This window comes from Podarcis liolepis (genome assembly GCF_965112155.1).
Source record: "Podarcis liolepis genome assembly, chromosome: 2".
Classification (NCBI taxonomy): domain Eukaryota; kingdom Metazoa; phylum Chordata; class Lepidosauria; order Squamata; family Lacertidae; genus Podarcis; species Podarcis liolepis.
Window position 1 is genome coordinate 28,881,238 of NC_139555.1, and position 21,152 is coordinate 28,902,389.

At 49.8% G+C, this 21,152-nt stretch overlaps 1 protein-coding gene and 1 long non-coding RNA gene across 11 annotated transcripts in view; one reads left to right on the forward strand and one right to left on the reverse strand.

Moving 5' to 3' along the window:
- Nucleotides 1–21,152, forward strand: part of BAHCC1 (BAH domain and coiled-coil containing 1) — a 116,353-nt gene that overhangs the window by 92,851 nt on the left and 2,350 nt on the right. For 8 of the 9 annotated variants that reach the window (XM_083489759.1, XM_083489758.1, XM_083489760.1 and 5 more), the window contains 12 exons: nt 7,832–7,946; nt 8,497–8,764; nt 10,555–10,740; nt 11,399–11,706; nt 12,353–12,454; nt 12,791–12,923; nt 13,561–13,675; nt 14,898–14,973; nt 16,141–16,249; nt 16,405–16,524; nt 16,987–17,160; nt 18,934–20,015. In XM_083489759.1, coding sequence (XP_083345885.1) covers nt 7,832–7,946; nt 8,497–8,764; nt 10,555–10,740; nt 11,399–11,706; nt 12,353–12,454; nt 12,791–12,923; nt 13,561–13,675; nt 14,898–14,973; nt 16,141–16,249; nt 16,405–16,524; nt 16,987–17,160; nt 18,934–20,015 — 2,788 coding nt within the window. The remainder of the gene's footprint in view (nt 1–7,831; nt 7,947–8,496; nt 8,765–10,554; nt 10,741–11,398; nt 11,707–12,352; nt 12,455–12,790; nt 12,924–13,560; nt 13,676–14,897; nt 14,974–16,140; nt 16,250–16,404; nt 16,525–16,986; nt 17,161–18,933; nt 20,016–21,152) is intronic. The other variant, XM_083489762.1, reaches the window with a different exon arrangement.
- Nucleotides 17,303–21,152, reverse strand: part of LOC310700682 — a 31,453-nt gene continuing 27,603 nt past the window's right edge. Inside the window, exon 3 of one of the 2 annotated variants that reach the window (XR_014522708.1) lies at nt 17,303–17,773. This is a non-coding gene — a long non-coding RNA (uncharacterized lncRNA). Of the gene's footprint in view, nt 18,353–21,152 lie in introns of both variants that reach the window. The other variant, XR_014522709.1, reaches the window with a different exon arrangement.

The following is a 21,152-nucleotide window of genomic DNA, read 5'->3' on the forward strand; positions in this document are numbered from 1 at the left end:
CCTTCGCCCCAGAAGTGGTTGCATTTCAGTGCCGAGTGCAGGGGTTTGTCTTGCATGTTGCAAATGGGCACCGAGACCCAGGGGAGCAGCAGGGCTGGAGAGAGGCCTGCTCCTCTGTGCTCCCCTGCCTCGTGACTGCCTTGCCTCCTGCCACCGTTCTGGGGGGAAAGAATTGCCCCTCTTTTGAAGAGGAAGGCAGTGTTGCATAAAAGCCTCTTTATCTGTGCTGTATAAAGTCATTGGTCACACTGCAGTGGTGTTCATTGCTGCTGGCGCTTTATGATTATCCATTAGCCGCCCGGCACAGTCATTCCCGCACTCACGGGCCCTGTATAATTGTCCTTCTCTGCTACAAATTGCCTCTCCCGGCAGGCCCATTTGCATAAATCCTCCAAGCTAGTCCAAACATGATTGGAGCACGCGTGTGTGCGCTGCATCAATCCTGATGATTTGGTAATAATAGTTAAATCTGTACTAAATGGTTCCTTCAATTAAGACAGAAGAAAAAAAATTAATCTCTAGGTTTTATGTCACAAAACATTAGCAAATGTAGTGAAGGTTACAGGGGAAAAAAAGCAGTTAGTGTTGGCTTTGGGTTGCAACATGGCTCCACCATATGGCTCGTGGAAATCTTCCAGGGCTTGCTGGAGAACTTGCTTGCCTTCTCCCATTCCTCCCTCCCTCCCTCCCACCGCCCTTGCCTGGACCCTTTCCCCTGGATTTATTCCTGTTCCCTCCCCAAACCTTGCAGAGCTGTGTAGGTTTATGCAAAACCAAATCCAGAAGGGAATACATTCTTAGCTGATTTGGAAGGCAGTCCCTGTATTGGGCTCTACTAAACTGTTCTGTGGCTTCAGAGGAACAGTGGAGAGGAGTTCAGATGGAGGCAGGAAACAGGGACCCCTCCAAATGCCGGTCTTTCCCACCATCCTGTCTGCATGTCTCCAGCAGCGTACAAGCAAATCTTAACAACCAAGCCTCACCACCCCCCTGCTTTTAAAATGTGGGGTTGCATCCTTTTGAGTTCTGTGACTTACACACATTCCACAGCAGTAGGAGAGCTCCCAACTGTTCGGAAAGGGAGAATACCGGGTCGGGAAACTCTTCCGCTTGAAAGGAGGGACAAATATCTTTGACCATTTTCATCAGTGGTGAAATGAAGCTGTTTATAGGTGGCAGGTTATTTGCAGACTTGAAGTGGGTATGGATAGAGCCAATATCCTTGCTCCGGGACATTGGCATTCCATCCTCATGTGGCCTCTGCATTTTGCAAATGTTATGAGAATCTGTGAGATACGTTGAACCAGAGACTATGGCAGGAGGAGAGGTGGGGGCCGTGACCTTCTGTAACGGGGCATCAATAGTCCATCATACTGCCTTCATGTCTCTGAAAAGCTGCTCTATTCAGTAGGTGGGCCCAGTTGGAAATAGCGTAACCACATTCTACCAATGGCATTGCATTGGTGAGGCTCTCACTGTCCACAGTGGGGGTGTTATTCTCAGGTCCCAAATATAGTGTATATTTAGGATGCAATGTCTGTCTGTCTGTCTGTCTGTCTGTCTGTCTGTCTATCTCTCTCTTCCCCCAATTTCTAATTCCTGTACTTAGGGAGTGCTTTTTGCATTCATGAGTTGCAACCTAAATAATACCTGCACCCTGTTCTACATACATGCTTTAGTGGGCTCAGAGCATGGCGTAGCTTTTCCTGGACTTTTCAAAATGGGCTCAGTAGGGGAGCTGCTGTTCCAAATAGCCCTATAAACACAGCAACGGCTCAGCCCTTCCTGGGAGAGTTCGCGCAACATCGAACCGACACCCCCTTTCCCTGCAGATCAAAGTATTGCAGGATGGCTCCAAACCACACAGGCTGCCAGAGGGGAACTTGCACACCCACGACACTCACCACTCCACACCTGAACGGCGGCTTGCGCTCCTTCCTGATTTGCATCCTGGCGCACAGGCCTTGCCTTGTAAACCCAGCCAGGCGAGCCACGGTGGCACAGGATCCCCTTGCTGTGCATTGCCAGGCCAAGTCTCCCAGCCATCATGGCATCCCTTCCCTGCTTTTGGCCTCGCTGAAGCAACACATGCTCCTGTGGCAGCTGCAGGCCCGGCCCCTTGGCCTGCTTCCTATCGGGAACATTCCCGCAGCTTCCCACGCCAAGCGAGAGAATCCCTGCCAAGCTTGCTTCCCTCCAGCCACTCCCCGGAACTGAGTGGTGGCCTGGAGCCACAGTAGCTCCCTGCCCGCTGGTGCCCGAGGTGTGAAGATGGGCAGCTTGGCTTTCTCCGGAGCCCCAAGTTGCTTGCTGGCCTGTTTTCCACACCCCGCCTTCTGCCCATGGCCCTTTGCCTGCCTGCCTGCCTGAGGGTGCTCTGCTCCCTTCCCATCCCTCTGCTTGTCAGGGAATTCCCTCCTTCCTCGCCTGCTGCAGCCGCAGGAATGGAATTTGGCACCAGCTCCAGGGTCAGCCCCGGGTCAGAAGGTCGAGGTGCAGGGGGCAAGGCCCGGGAGAGGAGTGTGAACAGAAGCCGTCTCGGGGAAGGGGGAAAGGGGGTTTGCGCGGCCTCAAACCCTGGGCTGCATTCCCAGGGTGGAGCAAACAAGAGGCGGCTTCTCTGGGTGCCGGAGTGGAGCAATTAGAACTAACGAGCGCTGGAGATCCGAGCGGGAAGCCAGCCAGCAGTACGGGGGGATGGGAACAAAGCCTTCAGGGAGCTAATTCATTTCATATTTACTATGCTGGGAGGACGCTGCTTGTGAAAGAACTGCCGACGCGATGCGGAGCGGATCCCTTGCGATGGACCTTCCCAACTTGTATTTGGACTACAAATCCCACCAGCCAGCATGACCGGGCTAATGGGACATTTAGTCCCAAACTCATGAAGGGCACCAGATTGGGGAACGCTGATTTAGAAGGTGTCAAAAGAAAAAGCTTCAGATTAGGCCAGGCTTGATTCTTTAATTTGATTCTTGTTTATGGGTAGGGAGTGTGCACCTCCTCTGGCTGTTTTTTAGTCTTGATTCTGCTTGAAACATAAGAGTGTTGTTCTCTTTGCCTTTGCTTCCTGCTCCTTTTCTCCTGACATCAAGCAACGTGTCTCTTCGTTGCTTCTTTTTCAGTGTGTCGGATGAGATTGATCCAGGCTTTCCTCTAGCTTGCTCTATGTAGCTTGCACACACACACACGCTGCCCTTTGTGGAGACAGGAAGTGTTGGGAAGGCAGCAGTGAGTACACACTAGCAGCAGGAATCCTGGCGCTCTCCTCCAATGGGTTTTACTGGGCCAGTGGGCCATGGCTTATTCCATGGAAGAGCCGGGCACAGATGCCTGTGGAGCAACTACCTCGCTCCTCTAAGAACATGGCTTTGCATGTGCTGCAATTCCAAGGGAGCACAGAAGGGCACTAGGCATTCAGTTCAGCTTGAATGAATGCTCAGCTTCTCGGCTTAATTTCCTTTTTTCAAGAGCATGTTTCTAGAACTTATCACTGCAAAGATCTGCCTGAAAGTTACACAGCTGGTTTCTCCCCAAAGCAGAAAAGGCTGCTCAGCAGTGGTTTGGGGCTGATCTGTAGTGTCCTAATATATAGTTAAAACGGCAAATGTCCCAGAATCAGTTTATGCAAAATAAAAGAAAATGCACAAACATGCTCAAATTCAGATAGGTCATGGAGTTCTAATTTCTGTGGTGCAGAATTTGTATTTTATACAGTATGCACACGCATGCAGCCATGGCCGAGATACGCCAACAGTCCTTGCCAGCAGCTGCAGGAGACTGCGTGCTTGCAGCAATGCTACAGAGCACAGATATTAACTCCGATCCCATAGTTTGCAAAGACCCCCTGAAAATTTCACCTTGCTTCTTCTGCATCTCATTTTCCTTAGCTAAGTTTTGTCCCAGTGCTGGTTATGAAGAAACAGCTCAAAACCATGCTGGCTGTTTCTGCCAAACTCTTAGGATCCCTTTGCACAATACCAGAGTCCTACACAGAAGGTACTTTGTGTTAGGAATTAATGCGGTGATCATTCCCTCAGATTTTTATGGTGCACATTTAGTTGGCATGCATATAGTGGGAATCTATGATAGCTCTTAGCTTATTAGTACATGCAGGAACATCAGACGTGATAATCTACGTGGAAGTTTCATTGCAGCCCCAGGAAAATGGGAGAGGGGGCTGAGAGAGGGCTTCCATTGTTCAGGAGGGCAATACAACTTAAGTCCATGTTACTCATAGTCCTTCCCCATGGCTCCCAGTCCTCCTCTTCAAGAGACCTATCCTGCGTCTCATATTTCTTCCATGAGTCCTTACAGGTCTTGCCCTGCTCCTTAAGTAGAACAAACACCCAGAATTTTGAAAAAAGAGGAAAATAAGAAAGCATAGTCTTTGTAATTTGCTTTATCCAGTTGCATAATTTGAGTTGTAATACTGCAGAATTGAGGGGATTTTCTTCCAGAATTCCAGATCTTCTTAGCTCGATTCAGGCATTTGTGTGAACATATCAGGGCTTAAAGCCAGTGTTTCCCAAACTTGGGTCTCCAGCTGTTTTTGGACTACAACTCCTATCATCCTTAGCTAGCATGGTCAGGGATGATGGGAACTATAGTCCAAAAACAGCTGGAGACCCAAGTTTGGGAAACACTGACTTAAACTGAAGATAGGAAAGCTTGTGATTCTCCAGATGTTTCTGGGGACTCTGCTGCCATCAGCCCCAGGCAGCATAGCCAATGGACAGGGATATTTGATGCCGTGGTCCAGCAACATCTGAAAGGCCACAGGTTCCACATAACTGAGGAGGGGAACAGGGCACACACACAAGCCCTACCTCCAACATCCCAACCTATGCCAGCTTCAGTCCAGACCTTGGTGGCACCCTTTTATTAAGGTCCCCTATTGCAGAGGCTTCAAAGCCCTTTCAGCTAAATAGGAGTCACCCCAAATTCAACATTTTCCAATTAACTGCCAGTTAGCATTGGACTTCCCCTCCACCCCTCTACGATTTCTCCAACTTTTACAAATATTGCTGCATGTTATACACCACAATTTTCTCAGATACGATTTTACTCCTCTTCTTATTCAAAGCCTACTTGCGTTTTAACATGTTTACAATAGTTTTTTCCTTAAATAATCTACAAACATTTTCCACTCCTCCTTAAAAGTCTGCTGATCCCCGACTTTACTTGTTAAACATGCTGGTTCGGCATATTCCGTCAATTTCACCTGCCAATCCTCTTTAGTAGGTACCACCGCATCTCGCATTTTGCGCATATAGTATTCTCGCTGCGGTTGTTGCATATGAAAATAAATTTGTCTGCTTTGGCGGGGGGGGGGGGTACTTCTACCCTACCAGGGACGCGGGTGGCGCTGTGCTCTAAACCACAGAGCCTAGGGCTTGCTGATCAGGTCGGCTGTTCGAATCCCCGCGATGGAGTGAGCTCCCATTGCTCGGTCCCTGCTCCTGCCAACCTAGCAGTTCGAAAGCACGTCAAAGTGCAAGTAGATAAATAGGTACCACTCCGGCGGGAAGGTAAACAGCGTTTCCATGCGCTGCTCTGGTTCGCCAGAAGCGGCTTAGTCATGCTGGCCACATGACCTGGAAGCTGTACGCCGGCTCCCCCAGAGTCGGTCACGACTGAACCTAATGTTCAGGGGTCCCTTTACCTTTATAATAATAATAATGGTAATAATAAGTCTGCACAAGCGCCAGAACAGGGCTCTTATCATTGTGCGTATCAGAGAGAGGCATGCCTCACTTAGCTTCCTGGTTCCCCCAAGACCCACATCCACCCACGCGCGCCCATAAAACCTGTTCCCTCGGAGCCAAGAGCGGCGGTGCTGAGGGAGTTAAGCTGCCCAGGCAGGAGCTCCGCTGTAGCTCCTCTGGCAATCCCCTTGCACATAAACCCTTCTGACAAGCTCAGCTGAAAGAAGCGATTGTCCCAAAGCCGCCCCCCCTCCCAATAGCTGGTGAATTAATGAGCTGCAGCAGAAGTGGCAGCCGCTCCGGAATGTTGCTGGAAGGCATGAAAAGTCCAAGGAATCTCCTCCTCCCTTTTCCTAAAGCAGCAACAGGACCTGTGGGAGGGATGCAGCATGCCATCTTCCCCACCTAAGGGAAACGGGAAAGAAAGAAAGGTGTGTGGGAGCATGCATCCAGCACTGGCGTCAGCTCAGACTCTTGTCTTGCGGACAAGACCCTCCAGCTGCTTTTACCTACCCCACCCCCCGGAAGTACCTTGTCCTGCTAAACTCCCCGTATAAACCCTCATACACCTTTCGACCCATAAGGGAGGCACGTTTCAATTTCACTTGGTGAAGATGGGTGACATTTGACGGGTGCAAAGCAGGGCTCTTTACTCAGTAACGATCTCTTCTTCCCCGTTTCTGAGCATTGCACAAAGGGAATCCATTCAGTCTCCTCGCCCCTTAGGGAGGAATGTCAACCTTCCCTGCTTTGGGGAAAGGGTTTGCAAACTTGATTTGGCCACATTTAGATACCCAATTCTATCTGCTTTACGGTGGTACCTCTGGTTACGTACTTAATTCGTTCTGGAGGTCCGTTTTTAACCTGAAACTGTTCTTAACCTGAAGCACCACTTTAGCTAATGGGGCCTCCTGCCGCCGCCGCGTGATTTCTGTTCTCATCCTGAAGCAAAGTTCTTAACCCAAGGTACTATTTCTGGGTTAGCGGAGTCTGTAACCTGAAGTGTCTGTAACCTGAAGTGTATATGTAACCCGAGGTACCACTGTATGTGATCCTGTTTTAAAAGTTGCGTTCTGATTTTTCTCTCTGTGAAAACAGAGGTGCAAGCAGAATCCAAGTGAGGTGTAAATGTGTGCACAGAACATAGAGGTGTATTTAAACACACACACACACTGCTCCCCTGCCTGTCACAGTCTCAGACATTTTCCTAGTAATACTAACTAGTCCTTGTATGTGTCAGGAGAAATTGGGTCTCCTGTTTTACACAGCTACCACAATTCAGTCTTCATCCAAGCGGCTTCCTGAGGAAACAGTGGAGTTCAATAAAACCCAGATGTCTTGGCACCTAGTTCCTGCTGTGCCCTCCTGCTCTGGAGAAATGGGGGGGGGGGGGAGGAAGGAAGTTTCCAGCTCTTCTTCCCCAAAGGCAGAAGAAATGCTCTGAGCTTCTTAGAAACTTTAGTGAGCACCCAGCACCAAGACAGCTGGATCAAAGGGTAGAGACCGGGGACTTGAACCTGAACATTTGCCTGGCACTCTCCATCCTTGTATGGCAACCTTGGACTCCGGGGCATATAATGGTTATAATGACGCAGGTCCATTACTGTTTTACCAGAAGGAAATTCCCAGATCCTGTAGACAGTATTGATTTTCATGCTCAAAATAAATTGTGCCAAACTGAAAAAAATCTCAGCACAAAATGGGCTTCTATTTTACAAGTTTGCTTAAAAGTTGCGTGTGTCCTTCTGACCCAACACATTTTAACCCTTGTATATGGAGAACTTGGAATGAGTTTGAATTAACTGGGAGAAGGAAATGGGAGACAGGAGTAGCCACAAGAATTCCTCCATAGTTTTTTCTCATATAGCCTTAAAGTCTAGAACCAATGTTTCATGGTAATTGATGCTGCATGGAATTGTAGGATGCTGAGAACTGGCGTGTGTGTGTGTCTGTGTGTGCTCATTCCATCCTGAAAACCTAGGTAAAAATTCCTTCCTTGGTGTAAGGCTCCACCTCTGCACCTTACCACCCCGTGGCCTCCAGCCCCCAAATGGAGGCGTCAGTGAGCTGAATTGTCTTTCCATTGGGCTTTTTCCAAACTGAGCATTCTTTCCCATTCACAGGTCAGTAAAGGCCAGCTTATCTCTGCTGTGTGCAGAGCTGCGGGCTGAGGGAGAGCCGAAGAAGAAGAAAAGGAAAATATCAGAGACTGCTTATGGTGGCATTAAAAACTCCCAGGTGAGTCCAGCACAGAGCCTTATCTAGCGCAGCCATCCTCTTCATTCTTTCACCTTCCTGGTCGTTGAGTAAAAAGTAGCTTGTCGGTGAACAAGCTAGGCCTGATCAGAACCACTGACATTCTGCCCCTGCCTTCCAAAGCCAGTCAGATGGGGACGACACTCGCCACATCAACCACGATGCTTTAGGCTTTGAGGACTGGCCTAGTGAGATCTCTGGGATGCTGTATCTTCATATGTGAGACACTCGCATCTCCTTCATCTTCCAGTATATTGTGGTCCTCCCCCCCCCCCCAAATAGGCAAAGTAAGGCAGAAATGTTTTACAATTTGAGAGTTTCATTTTACCGATCACAAAGGAAGCTGCCTTCTACTGAACCAGACCATTGGTCCATCTTAGTCAGTACTGTCTACACTGACTGGCAGCAGCTCCCCGGCGTCCTTTCCAATGTACCCTGATTGTAAGAAACAGATGTGAGCGGGAGGGAGTGGGAGACGGCGGAGAAGGCATCTTTTGGACCGTAGTGACTCGTGTTTGTTTCCCTGCTGCAGGAGAAGGTGCGTTGCAAGAAGAGTAGCTCCCAAAACAAGCTGGCTTCCACCGTGGTGCACAAGGTCTCCCATCTCAAGCAGAAGGTCAAGAGCAAAGGCTTGCCCGCAAACATTGGCCCCTTCCGACGGAAAGAGCCCAGCCCCGGTACCAGGATCCAAAAGAAACTCTCCCGGCCCAAGAGCTCCAAAGCAACGCCTTCTGCCAAATACCCACAACAGGACCTCACTACCTCAGAGGTCAAACCAAGCACAGGAAATACTGATGCAGGTATGGATGGCGGTAGAGAAGGGTGGGGTTCGCTGGGAAGCAAAGGTTGGCAGTGGTGTAGACCCTGGTCAGAGATGCGCGCCAGTTGCTTGTTGCCTACCAGCATGTTGCTATTAGTAAACGAAGCCCTTAACAGCTTGGGAGCAGTTGACTTGCAGGATCACCTTGCCTCGTCTTGCACTTGACCACTTCGATCTGGGGAAGTGGCACTGTTACAGGTGCTGCAAAATCCTCATTCCACACTCAAAATAAATCAGTTTTCGAGTGTGGCAGCACCTGCACTTTGGAACTCCCTGCCTATTGACAACAGGCAAGCGCCTTTCACTGTACTCTTTTTAACGACGTTTCCGTGCGCTGCTCAGCCACATGACCCGGAAGCTGTACGCCGGCTCCCTCGGCCAGTAAAGCGAGATGAGCGCCGGAACCCCAGAGTTGCCCACGACTGGACCTAATGGTCAGGGGTCCCTTTACCTTACTTAAACCATTGTTTCTTTAGGCAAACCTCTTCAGACATGTAGCTGCATGTTTCATCTCTTTTTAGCAACCGTTAGTTTAAATTTTCTTCTGGATTTTTTTAAAAAATAACCTGTTTTAAGCTGAGTTTTATCCACTGCGGTATTGCTTTATTTTATATCTTTGTAAACCACTTAGTGGTTTTCTTGCAATCAAGCAGTAACTAAATGTTCTTAAATAAGTAAGAGGTGAAGAGGATGTTAGTAACTTTGCAGCTGTTGCCTTGCTGTATCTGTCACGGCTAAAACAGGCCCTGGGACAATTGCTGACCTCCGGCCCTGTGGAAAGGGAGTATGTGTGTGTCCTGTAGGGCAGTGTGCTGGACTCCCAAGACACAGAACCCCTACCGGCCCTCCCACCTTCCCACTAGGGAAAGGCAAAGCGCAATTAGTCGCTCCCAAGCCATTCACGGAGCAAGTTCATCCTCCAGGGGAAAAAAACCCCTGTTATCTTCTGCTCTGGCCAGGAGCTTTTGCCGCTCAGCGCGTTTCCTCCTGGCAAGCAGAGGAAGCTGTGGAATTTAAAAATAGCCGCACGTGCTGGCCTCTGCTGGGGCCAATGTCCGCTCCAGTTTGACTGCAGCCTTATGGGTTTCCCTTGGAGCTTCTGGGGCATCTTATCAGGAAGCCAAGGCTGAGACAGGAATCCTGCTTCCACTCCCCAAAGCCAAAAGAACAAAGGGACATTGTCAAGAGGGGCAAGAGCCAGGATGTAAGAACTCAAGATTGGGAGAGGGGGAGGAGGATACGCAGGCCAGATTTGCTGCGGGGTTGACAGAGGGGGGCAGTTGTGAGGCCCGAAACACCCTCCAAGTTGTGTGCTTGGCTTTTTTTGTTTCGTTACGTTTGGAAGAGCTTCTGCCCCACTGTTGTACCCATGATGAGCACCCCGGGGCAGTTTATCAGGGGCTCCTCCTGCATTAAGTCCTCAAGTCCAACGGTTCCCAAATGGTGGATTGCTGCCAAAAAATCATTAAAAAAGAGGCAGTGCAATAAAATGCCCCAAACAAGATGTATAAAATGTTTTGCGAGCTGCTGGCTTTGAACTCCGGCTTCTCAGTTTGTGTTAGGGTATAGGCCTCAAAAACAAGGCAGCGATTGTCTTGGGTGTGCCTTGATGACAGAAGCATGGGCATCAGTGTAGCGAGGCGTCATGTAGAATGCCTTGCATCCCCTCCCTGTTATTGTCCATAATGTCCTCTGAGTCCCTCCCCCATCTTGAGATGGCCTGCTCCCTCCCTCCCTCCCATTTCTTCTGATTCTCCTCTCTGCCCGCAGATGACAATCGCCACAAAGACTATGAAAGCGATGACGACGGTGGTGTTGACGACTTGACCAGCGACACCAGCTCCACCCTTCACGTGACAGTAAACCCTGCTGTGATTGGCCCCTCTCCTTCCTCGGTGGTGAAGATGGAAGCGAATCAAAAGGCAAAGAAGAAAAAGGAGAGGCAGGGGCTTCTAGGTAATGTGAAACAAAAAGTGGCAAAACGTTATTGGTAAGATGCAGGATTCATCCCAGCTGGCAGAGAACAAGGCACTGAAGCCTGTTAAGAAAATAATGTAAGATTGCATCGGGTCCTCCTGTCTTCCCAGACAGTCCATCCTGCCAAATTGTGGCTGTGTATGCACTATGCCCTTAAAGCACATTCGAACCACATTTTCCCTTTCAAAGAATTCTGAGCACTGTAATTTATACCTCCCAAAGTTACTGTTCCCAGCAACCCTTAAACTACAGTGCCCAGAGTGGAGAGAATGTACTTTAAAGGTATAATATGGCCCTAATTTTACTCATGTGCAAGGATAGATGCAAAATGGCAGTGAAGGATCCATATGGGCCCAATTCTTAAATTACGGGGAATCTGTAGGTGCCCATCCAGGCGAGGTTCTGAGATCCAGCTTCTGGTATCACACTGCATGCCAAAAGCAAAGCCCCCAAAGAAGGGGGGGAGGCTATCAGACTGGCCCACAAGCTACTAATAGATATGAGGCTGCCCAAAATCTGCACCTGTGTTATGCTTATTCCTATTATACAAGCCAGACTGTGCAAGGAGAAAGGAAGACCTGGCCAAGGCAAGGTATCAAAAACACAAAAACTCTTATACTCTTTTGTATCCCCACAGGGCCCTGCCGGATCCCCAGTCCCGAGGGCCAAGTCAAAATCAAGCGGCGCCCGGTGAAGCCCGGAGTAGGGAGGCTGGAAAAGGTACCCGTCTGCCGGGCAGCATCTTGCGAGGCTTCCAGCAAGAAGAAGTTGAAGAGCAAGGCCAAGGAGCTGCAGTGTGGGCCTGGGACATCGGCCGTGAACGAGGGGCTCTTCTCTGGCAGCCAAGCCCGACTGTTTGCAACCCGGGATGACGCAGGAAAGCTCAATAGTGAACGCCTCAAGAAAGCCACGCGGAAGAGCAAGGTGCTGCAGTCGGCCCTCAGGGTGAGCAGGCGCGCAAAGAGGCCAGACTGGAGGTGTTCCTCAAGGGAGTGGGGGGTGCCAGGGGCAGTGTCCCTGGAAGGAAGGTGGGACCCAATGGGCTGGAGCAAGCTGGATGCAACGGGGGCGGGGTGTTTTTGCCAAACAGACAGGCCCCGTCTAGGTATGAGGCACTGAGGGGGAAGGGGTGGGTCTTAGAATTGGCAGGATTGACGCGTAGAATTGGAGATCAGAAAGAGGCCAGTTTTAAAGAAGATTGGGAAATGTTTGCAGAATACTTAAAAACTAAGTAGGATTTGAATAAGGGCAGCAGTGGGGGTGAACTTTCTGTTTTTCTTTTGTGATAAGGCAAAGGTATAAAATAACAATAATATGCAGCCTAAATTGAAATTTTGGGGGGGAACCATGGAGGGAGTGAAAGTTGTAGATGAAGAGATTGTTAAACTAGAAATGTTGTTGAAATTTTTTTTTGTTAAAAATTTATAAATAAAATCATTATTTTTTAATAAAAAAGAGAAAGGAGGAGGGTCTTTACAGCCATTCGTGTCAGGGTAGGTACTCTGTAGAGCACTGCTCCTTTGCCCGAAGATTTCTGTTGGCTGGCCTTTTGCCTAACCCCATTTTCTCCTCTCTCCCTCCCTCTTGGCAGAGAAAGAACGGGGCACTGGCGCTCTCTCCCCGCAATGCCAAGGCCATCCTCAGCAAAGGCAAGAAGCTGGCCAAGGTCAAGAACAAGGTGGTCAGCAAGCAGGTAGGAAACGGCCGCCACCTCCTGCAATGCAGGGCATGGGTAGGTCAGCACCACTTGCCCTCTCCTAAGGGTCCTATGGCTGCCGCCATTTTCCTCCAAGGAGGAGCTGATGGCTCAGATCTGCCTTGCTGCTGTCAGGGTATTTGCTGGGTGGGAACTCCTCTGGCTGCCCTGAGAATTCATCCAATGGGAAATGGCCCCATCTAGCAAAGGTCAGGGTGGTGCAGAGGTTTCACTATTGATTCGGGATTTAGGAGACCCTTGTTCCATCCCTTCGCGCCTTGGGCACAGACACAGTTTGTCACATGCGATACATTTTCTCCTTGGCTTTTCCAGTGCAAAGGCCGGGCGGTCAGCCGGCTGATGGAGAGCTTCGCCATCGAGGATCACTTTGAGTTTGATGATAACAGCAGCTTCTCTGAAGAGGAGGAGATGCCCCCCACTGGTACGGAGCAAGACATGACCCCCAGTGAGTTTTGGCGCTCCCTCACAGTTTAGCATTCTGTTGCTGGGGGTGGAAGCAGGGGCCAGTAGAGTCTCTCTCTGCATGTGTGTGAACCACACAGATCATTGGACAAGAGCAAAGGCAGACGAAAGGAGGAAAACGTATTCGAGGTGGAGGGTGGTGATGGTCCATAAGCTGCTGCTGAAGCGAAATCTGAGGCGGGGCAGACAGGGGTGCAGAGCAAGACTGCAGCAGTGGGTCGCTGGGAGGTGCAGAAAGGATTCTCCTGAGCAGCTCTGGGATGATGCCGGGTATTGGAGCCCACACCACTGGGTGCATTTCTTGGCTCTGCTCCAGTCTCCACATGTGGACGAGGCTGGGGAAACATCCCCCAAGAGCTGCAGTAATGAGGTTTGTTAACGAGTCTGCAAGCCCACCCTCTGTTGTGTACTCGCTGCAAGAGATGCAGTCTTAAGAGCTGCAGGTCTTAAATGAAGGTGCTTGCTGGCCAGCTGGATATTCCTTTATAATAATAACTTTTGTCATATTCTGGAGGCAGATTCCAAACTATATATATAGTTGAGAAGTATGCTGGTTTAAAGGAATGGGGGAGCAGTGTGAGCTGTGGATTCATGCCTTGCTCTGCCTTGTTTGGCTGCAGCCCAGTCATGCACCATTCACAAGGAGGATCTCCAGGACGGACTGCGCGTGCTCATTCCCAAAGAGGACAGCCTGCTCTACGCCGGGAGTGTGAAGAGTTTGCAGCCTCCAGACATGTAAGAACCCCCATTTTCCCAGGCACAAACATGGGCAAGAGGTGCAAGGAGAGAGGGCTCGGCGTTTCTTGCAAAGAACAAATGGCAGCACGGCGATATTTAAGGGGGCAGGCAGTTCCTTTCCTCTGCTCTCCGGGGCTTCCTTCCTCCTTTGTGCCTGCAGACAGTTGCAGTCCCTTTAATACCCTTTCCGTTAAAGCAGGGTTTCCCAAACTTGGGTTTACAGCTGTCTTTGGACTACAATTCCCATCATCCCTGAACACTGGTCATGCTAGCTAGGGATGATGGGAGTTGCAGTCCAAAAAGAGCTGGAGACCCAAGTTTGGGGAAACGCTGCTTTAAAGGGAGGGATGGGGAAACCATGGCCTTATAGATGTTGTGGGACTGCCGCTCCATGAGACCCAACCAGCTTGGCCAGTGGTCAGAGATGATAGGTGTGGTGGCCCTCCAGATGTTGCTGGACTACAAGTTTCCCCATCTCTGCTTTAAAGTAATACCAGCACCCTCACCCAAGGCAACATGCTACAATGTTCACATGACCTCAATTCAGTACGTGGCCCTATCTTCCTTACCCGCAAACAGAGTGGCAGGTGATATCCATCCTGATACTTGGCAATGCAAAGCCAATGCTTTCCCTCCGCTGTTCTGAACAAAAAGTACACCGTAGCCTCTGTGGTGCAGAGAACAGATGGATGTGAAAGTTCAGAGGCCCCTTCTATCATAGGTTTCTGGTATGGTCTTGGGTAAGCTTTTACCTGTCTGCAGAATAAGAGTAATAGCCACCTGCCCTCCATTAAAATTGCTAATTTTAAAATGTGCTCCATAAAAGCATTGGCCTGCCACTCCTGTGTTTCCTTACCTGTAAGTAAGCCTCACAGAGGTGAGGCTTACTTCTGAGTAATTATACTATTGGGTTGCGCTGTTTATCCCTGTAGCATGTTTTTCCTCCATTCCTGAACCAAGCTTTTAGCACCATTCCTGTCCCTAAATTGATCACCGAGTGCTCTTTGCCTCCTACTTATATGGACCTGTGGACTGAGCAGCGAGCATCATGCTCTCCCAACTGCTGGGCCAAAAGGCAAGCGCTCTGTTCCCTCCCCTGCAAACCGAGGATTGAATGTCCCATTTCACATCTTGTCAAAATGAGCCAAGCAGAGTTCTTTTCCAGCCTTTCACATCTCCAGCTGTATAAATCTCTGCCATTGATTTGTCCCTCCCGTAGCTACAGCATCGTCATTGAGGGAGAGCGAGGGAACCGGCAGAGGATCTATTCCCAGGAGCAGCTGCTGCAGGAGGCGGTGAGTCCCTGCAGATCATGGCCTGGGATTAATCAGGCCTGCTTAGGCAATTGGGGGCGGAGAAGCTGGGCTGTGAATGCAACTGGGAGCAACAGCAAGTGGTGCATTCATGAATCTGGGATTTACCTGTGAGGCAGGGAGCAGAGAGTGCCGCTCCCCTGTGCCAATGTGCAAAGCGCAAGCTGGCACAGCACGATGGAGAGAAGCATTTTTTGCTGAGGCAAGCAAGGTACACTCAGGAGGTGCATGTCTTCTGGGTACCAGGGCCTGAGATAGTGTGGTTGGAAGGGCAAGATGCATTCAGGCAAGGGCATGTCTACATGATTCTTTTCATTGCTTTGGGGACTTTAGGGCCAAAAGGTGATCTATAAAGACAACACAGGACAATGCTAACTGGGAGGGATTAGATGCACTTGCACAGTGCACAGGATTTGTCATGGTCAGCCTAGCTTCACTGTTGATCTTCCACCAACCGGTATTGTGAGGCTAGCATAGAGTTTGTAGCCACACCTGGCTTCTGGCTCCCAAATGCTCTGGGGGACAGAATACCTCCCTTTCTTCCCAGCTGCGCATCACAGTGCCCAACAGGATGTATGAAAAGCTGCTGTTCATTTTGATAGTGCTGTTTTCCCATCCCCCAGTGAGGAGACAGCCTTAGCTGGTGCTTGTGTTGTACTAAGACATATTCATCACACTTGGTGCAGACTTTTAGAATCCAAGCAGTTCTGACACTAAGGAAACATCAGCTCAGTGTTAATAAACTGTGCTAATCAAATCAATAATATGCCCAGTTACTGATTCTGCGGTTTGTCTGCCGTTAGCAACTTTGGTTTTTCCAAACCAAATCTTTGGAGTGTTTGGAAAGTAAGGAGCTTTGTAAAAGTTAGCGGGAAAGGGCAGCATTCAGTGGTGTCTAGGCAGAATGCGAGGAAAGAGAACGTGAGTGGAGACCATGGCAGATGAGCAGATAGCCATGCAAGGCATGGAATGCCGGTGCCAGAATACTAGAGCCTCGCCACACACCCAGTTCTGCCAAGCTTGTTCCATCTTCTCCTTGACAGTCACCCTATGTTATACAACGTGAAGCATTGCCCTTGGCTAGGCAGTAGTGGCAGCAACACTACTGCTAAGAGAACCTGCCAACCACGACCTTTTGTTTCTTTCCAGGTTCTGGATGTGCGGCCACAGTCAAGTCACAGCCTCCCACCTGGCACCCGAGTCTGTGCTTACTGGAGCCAGAAGTCCCGCTGCCTCTACCCAGGGAATGTCATTCGAGGTGAGAGGGGCTGGCCAATAGAGACCCCAAGGTGGGGAAGAGTCAAGCATGCAGCGAGCAACCAGGTCCCTGGTCCAGAAAAGGGTGGAGAGCTGGCTTGAGATGTGCGCGTGTGTTTGTCTGTCCCCAAAGTTAACACAGATTCTGTCCCACAGGTTCCTCAAGCGATGAAGAGGATGATGCAGACTCGGTGCTGGTAGAATTCGACGATGGGGACACAGGCCACATTGCAGTGTCTAATATCCGCATGTTGCCACCCGATTTCAAAATCCAGTGTAAGCATCCTTGGATGGGAGGAATGCAGGGTCAGTTGTACCTGATGCGCTTCCGTGTTTTGTTTTGCCTCGGCAGATCCAAACCTGCAGAGGTTGTAATGCAGAGCCTCATCCATGTTGGGGCTTTTGCTAAGGAGCAATTTCCTTGATGCAATCTGCGCCTTGGGTGCAGCTTCACTGCACCTTGTGCTGGGTTGATTATAAAACTCCCCGCAGCTCTGGGCACAGTGGCTATTCCCTTTGGGCATCCAAGAACGTCCTGCGCTTTCTGGGCGCAGGATCTTTCTGGGATCTTGCCAGCCTGCACATGGCCGTGAAGAGCGGGAGATGAATACTGCCACAGGAGAAAGTATGAGAGGCAAATTCAGATGGGCCACCAACCTATGAATTCAGGAGGCACCCTTAGAGAGTTTTCACCTCCATCTGTCCTTGAGATTTCTAACTCTCCCCTCTCTGCTACAGGTACAGAGCCTTCTCCTGCACTCTTGGTTTCCACCTTCTGCCGTCGCAACAAGAGGTCTTCCAGTGATGTTCCCCATTCCAGTGAATCGGCACCAAGCCTGTGTGCTGAGGGGCGGGAGAGCTCAGAGTCAGCCAAAAGCACCGGCAAGAAGGCAACGAGCAAAGAAAAAGCTGGTAAGCCAATTCTCCATTGCTTGCCTTTCATTAGAAAGGCGCTCAAAGGTCCTGTGTCTGTCTTGCTTTTTATCCTCACACAAAACCCTGTGAGAGGGATTAGGCGGAGAGGGTGACTTGCCCCAGGGCTACCCAGTAAAACTTTGCAGCAGAACAGAAACTTCCTTTTTAATATGTACACCGCCTTTCTACATTGTTACACACAAGGCAGTTTACAAGCCATAGCAATGATAAAATATGCAACAAAGATCACACGTCCTATTAACAATCTGATCCAATGCAAATCATAATGAAAAATATGACTAAAAATAAGACGCTTAATGCAATAGTCAATAATCTGTTTCAAATACAATATTGCACAATAAAATGAACCCTTAACGTATCAGCAAATAATAATTAAACAGAAAATCACACCTGAAAAACCACAACAAATCATTACTGGACTGTAACCAATAAAAATAACAGCAAAGTCACAATGCATAAAACACCACAGATCATGTAAAAAAAAAAAGATATACTGAGCAGCAAAGTCACATAGCTTATAAAACTACAAAATATAGCTGGTTCCTTGCTCCAGGTCCATTATGTAATCCAGAAGTACTTGGACCCCTACCTGCAAAAAAAGAAGCCCATCTGAGTTATGGAAAGAGCAGCGTGTAAACATCAAAATGAAGAAGCACCATAAAAGGTGGGCCAGGGTTCATGAACCCTGACAAAGCGCTGATGGACATCAGTTGGGGGTGGAACACCAGGAAAGGGAGATAGACCAAGATATAATAGAGTTATAAACAAAACCCGGTGAACTCTGTACCAAACATTTTACTCTTCTTTAGACTGCAATTGCCCCAAATCCAACCTTTTTCATGGTTGTTCATCACTATTCGAAGACACCACCACCATCGCTGCTGCTTCAGTTGCCTTCTCTCCTCGGTCCCCCCTCCATTTCATTCCTCCTCAGGAGATCCCAGCCACTCAGGGACAATATACTCCAAGGGACAACGTAATTATGTGCCTATATATTGATGTCACTAAGGGCAAAAAGAAGTGAGGTCAATGCATCCTACACTGGACACATGGGAGATCCTAACAAGCACAGCTCTTCTTTTGGCTTCACTCTGTCTCTCAGCATTTCTTCTGCCAAATGAGAATGGTTTGCAAGTCAAGGGGTGCTGGTGGGCTGTGTCATGGATTCCTGGGGAGCGAGAAGTGAATGAACAGTGAGAGCTGCTACTTCCTGCCTTTTGCCATTCTGCAGAAATAATTGGACAGTGTCCGAGTCAGACATTTGCAGGATCTGTGGTGCTCATCTAACTGTGATTGCTACCTATTTAGTATCTACTTTTTTAAACACCCATTTCATTCCCCACCCCTTTCTGGGTGGCTTTTTTTTAGCATACAAAGAGGATACAGTGGACCCTCTGGATACGAATTTAATTTGTTCCGAGGGTCCATGCGCACCCTGAGAAATCCGTATCCAGAGGCGCTGCTTCTGTGCATGCACATGGCGCAATAGAGTGCTTCTGCGCATGCGGCGTAACCCGGAAAAATATTTCCGGGTTTGCCACTTTCACAACCTGAAGTTTACGTTACTTGAGAGTAACGTAACCCGAGGGTCTACTGTAGTCCTTATCGGCTCAACCCATCTGACCAGGCCCCGGCAAGAATAAATGAAAGCAGTTGCATAGAGGAAGGACATAGGAAGATTAAACACAGTTTCTTAGCGCAGTTGGCAGCCCCCACCAGTATTTCTTTAACCCTGTCCTTTCCTACCAGGTAAATCTGACCTGCTGCACCCAAGTTCAAAAGCCCTGCCTGGAGATCACTTCCTGGGCCGCCGTGCCAGCCCTCTGCTGAGCTGGTCAGCTGTGGCTCAGAACAAGCGCAAGACCTCCAGCAAGAGCACAGCGATGCGGCAGAACCTCTTCCAGCTCAACGGCAGCAGCAAGAAGCTGCGGGCCAAGGAGGTGCTCTTCCCCGTGCACAGCGTGGCTGCCCCCATTTTTGGCAACGGCTTTGGCTCAGACTCGTTCAGCCGCATTGCCAACTCCTACTCGGCTTTTGGAAGCGCCGGCCTGGTTCTGCCGTGCACCCAGAAGCTTTTGCGTGCCAAGAAGGCCGAGCGGTTGGACGTCGAGATGGGCAAGGGAGGGCGCCGGAAAATGGGCGGCGAGTACCTGGTCAAGCTGGACCACGAGGGCGTGACGTCGCCAAAGAACAAAAACTGCAAGGCCTTGCTGATGAACGACAAGGACTTTGGCTCGCTGCCCGGCCACGGCTACGCTCACCCAGCCTTGGGGATCAAGGAGAAGAAGAGCACATCGCTGCCCATGGGGCTGGCGCTGCGCAAGTACACGGGTCAAACGGAGTACGGTTTGCACTGCGACAGCGACTGTCACAGCTCCTACTCAGACATGGATGAAGATGAGGTGGACGACCTGAGAGGAAGTGTCCCCTCCCGCTTCCTGACACGTCTTTCCGTCTCCTCGTCGTCCTCCGGATCGTCCACCTCCTCCAGCTCGGGCTCAGGCTCCACGTCCAGCCTCTGCTCATCCGACAATGACTCGTCCTATAGTTCCGACGACGAGGACTCGACCTTGCTTGTGCAGACCTGCCTGACGCACCCTGTCCCAGCCCTGCTGGCTCAGTCCGAAGCCCTGCGCTCCAAGGGCAGCACCCTGCAGAGGTGCTTTGGCGCTGGGGCCAAGGGCAAGCTCAGGCGCAAGGAGGCCCTGAGCTTCTCCAAAGCCAAAGAGTTCTCCCGCCGGCAGAGGCTGCCCTCGGTGGAAAACCGGCCAAAGATCTCTGCTTTCCTGCCAGCACGCCAGCTCTGGAAGTGGTCTGGGAATCCCACTCAGGTATGGGAAATGGATGCCAGTCCATCGGAGCTTTTTAGAACATTGCTCATATTCTCATATAAAAAATATTCTATGCCATATGGTGCGATTGTACTATAGTATGCAAATTAAGGGAAATGGTTTTGAATCTGCTTTGTCTGGTTGTTAAAACTGTATCAATGGGGTTTTGTTTTGGCAAGAGCTATTGTGAGAGAGCTGGAAGGAAATGGTAGGAGGAAGCGGTTCATAAGTCTTTCTGTGCCTTTCAACAGGAGGATAGGCTAAGCTTGGGAGGCTTCCTTCTCTGCTCTTCATACTGCCTTCCTGTAACTGACCTGGCGGAAAGACCCAAGTTCCCTTTCTCTCTTTTTGTGTGATAAAAGAACCATGAATTCCTGTTTTTACACTTCAGCCTAAGGTTAACGAATTAGGATGCTTGTGCTGCCCATCTCGGGCACACTTTGCTCAGATGTACATCCAAGTAAACACTTAACCACATAGACAGGCTCAGAACTGGGCTGCAAAACAGCCTTTGGGGCTTTCCTGAGCCCCACAGAGATTAGACTGGTGTTCGCTGCCGTGCATCGGCGGTCACCAAATCCTCCGGGTTGGCGAGGGATCACTGTCTTTACTAACTTGCATTCAGTTGTCCCAGATACTTCACACAGGAAATCTGCAATAGTGGCCAATTTTTTGTAAGCGCTTCTGCATTTGTGGGAACACAGCTGAGGTTTCATAACGGCTAGCAGCCTCCTGCGAATGGCTGGCGGGAGTCAGTTTTCTCTTGAGGTGTGGGCTGGGTCTGCATTTAAGCTCTGGTGGGTACAGTGGGAACGAGCTGCTTCTCTTCCACGCACTCTGTTAACTTGCTCCCTGTGAGGCACCAGCCATGTTCTGTGTGTCTTGTCCCTAGGCTGCATTCCATGTCAATACAGTCCTTCTGGGCACCCGTACCTCTCAGGACATAAAAAGGCACCTGACAACCCCATTGGGTTTTTTGATGTTGATCATCCTCTCTCAGGGATTCTTGCTAAAGCCAAGCTTGCTTTTGATCCAGAGTGGGCCCCTCACTTACGCTCCGTTGCTACAGGCTGCGGAGGGCATCTTCTGCTGTTGACATGCAGGGCTTTGTTTCCGTGGCAACAGTCAGAATCCCGT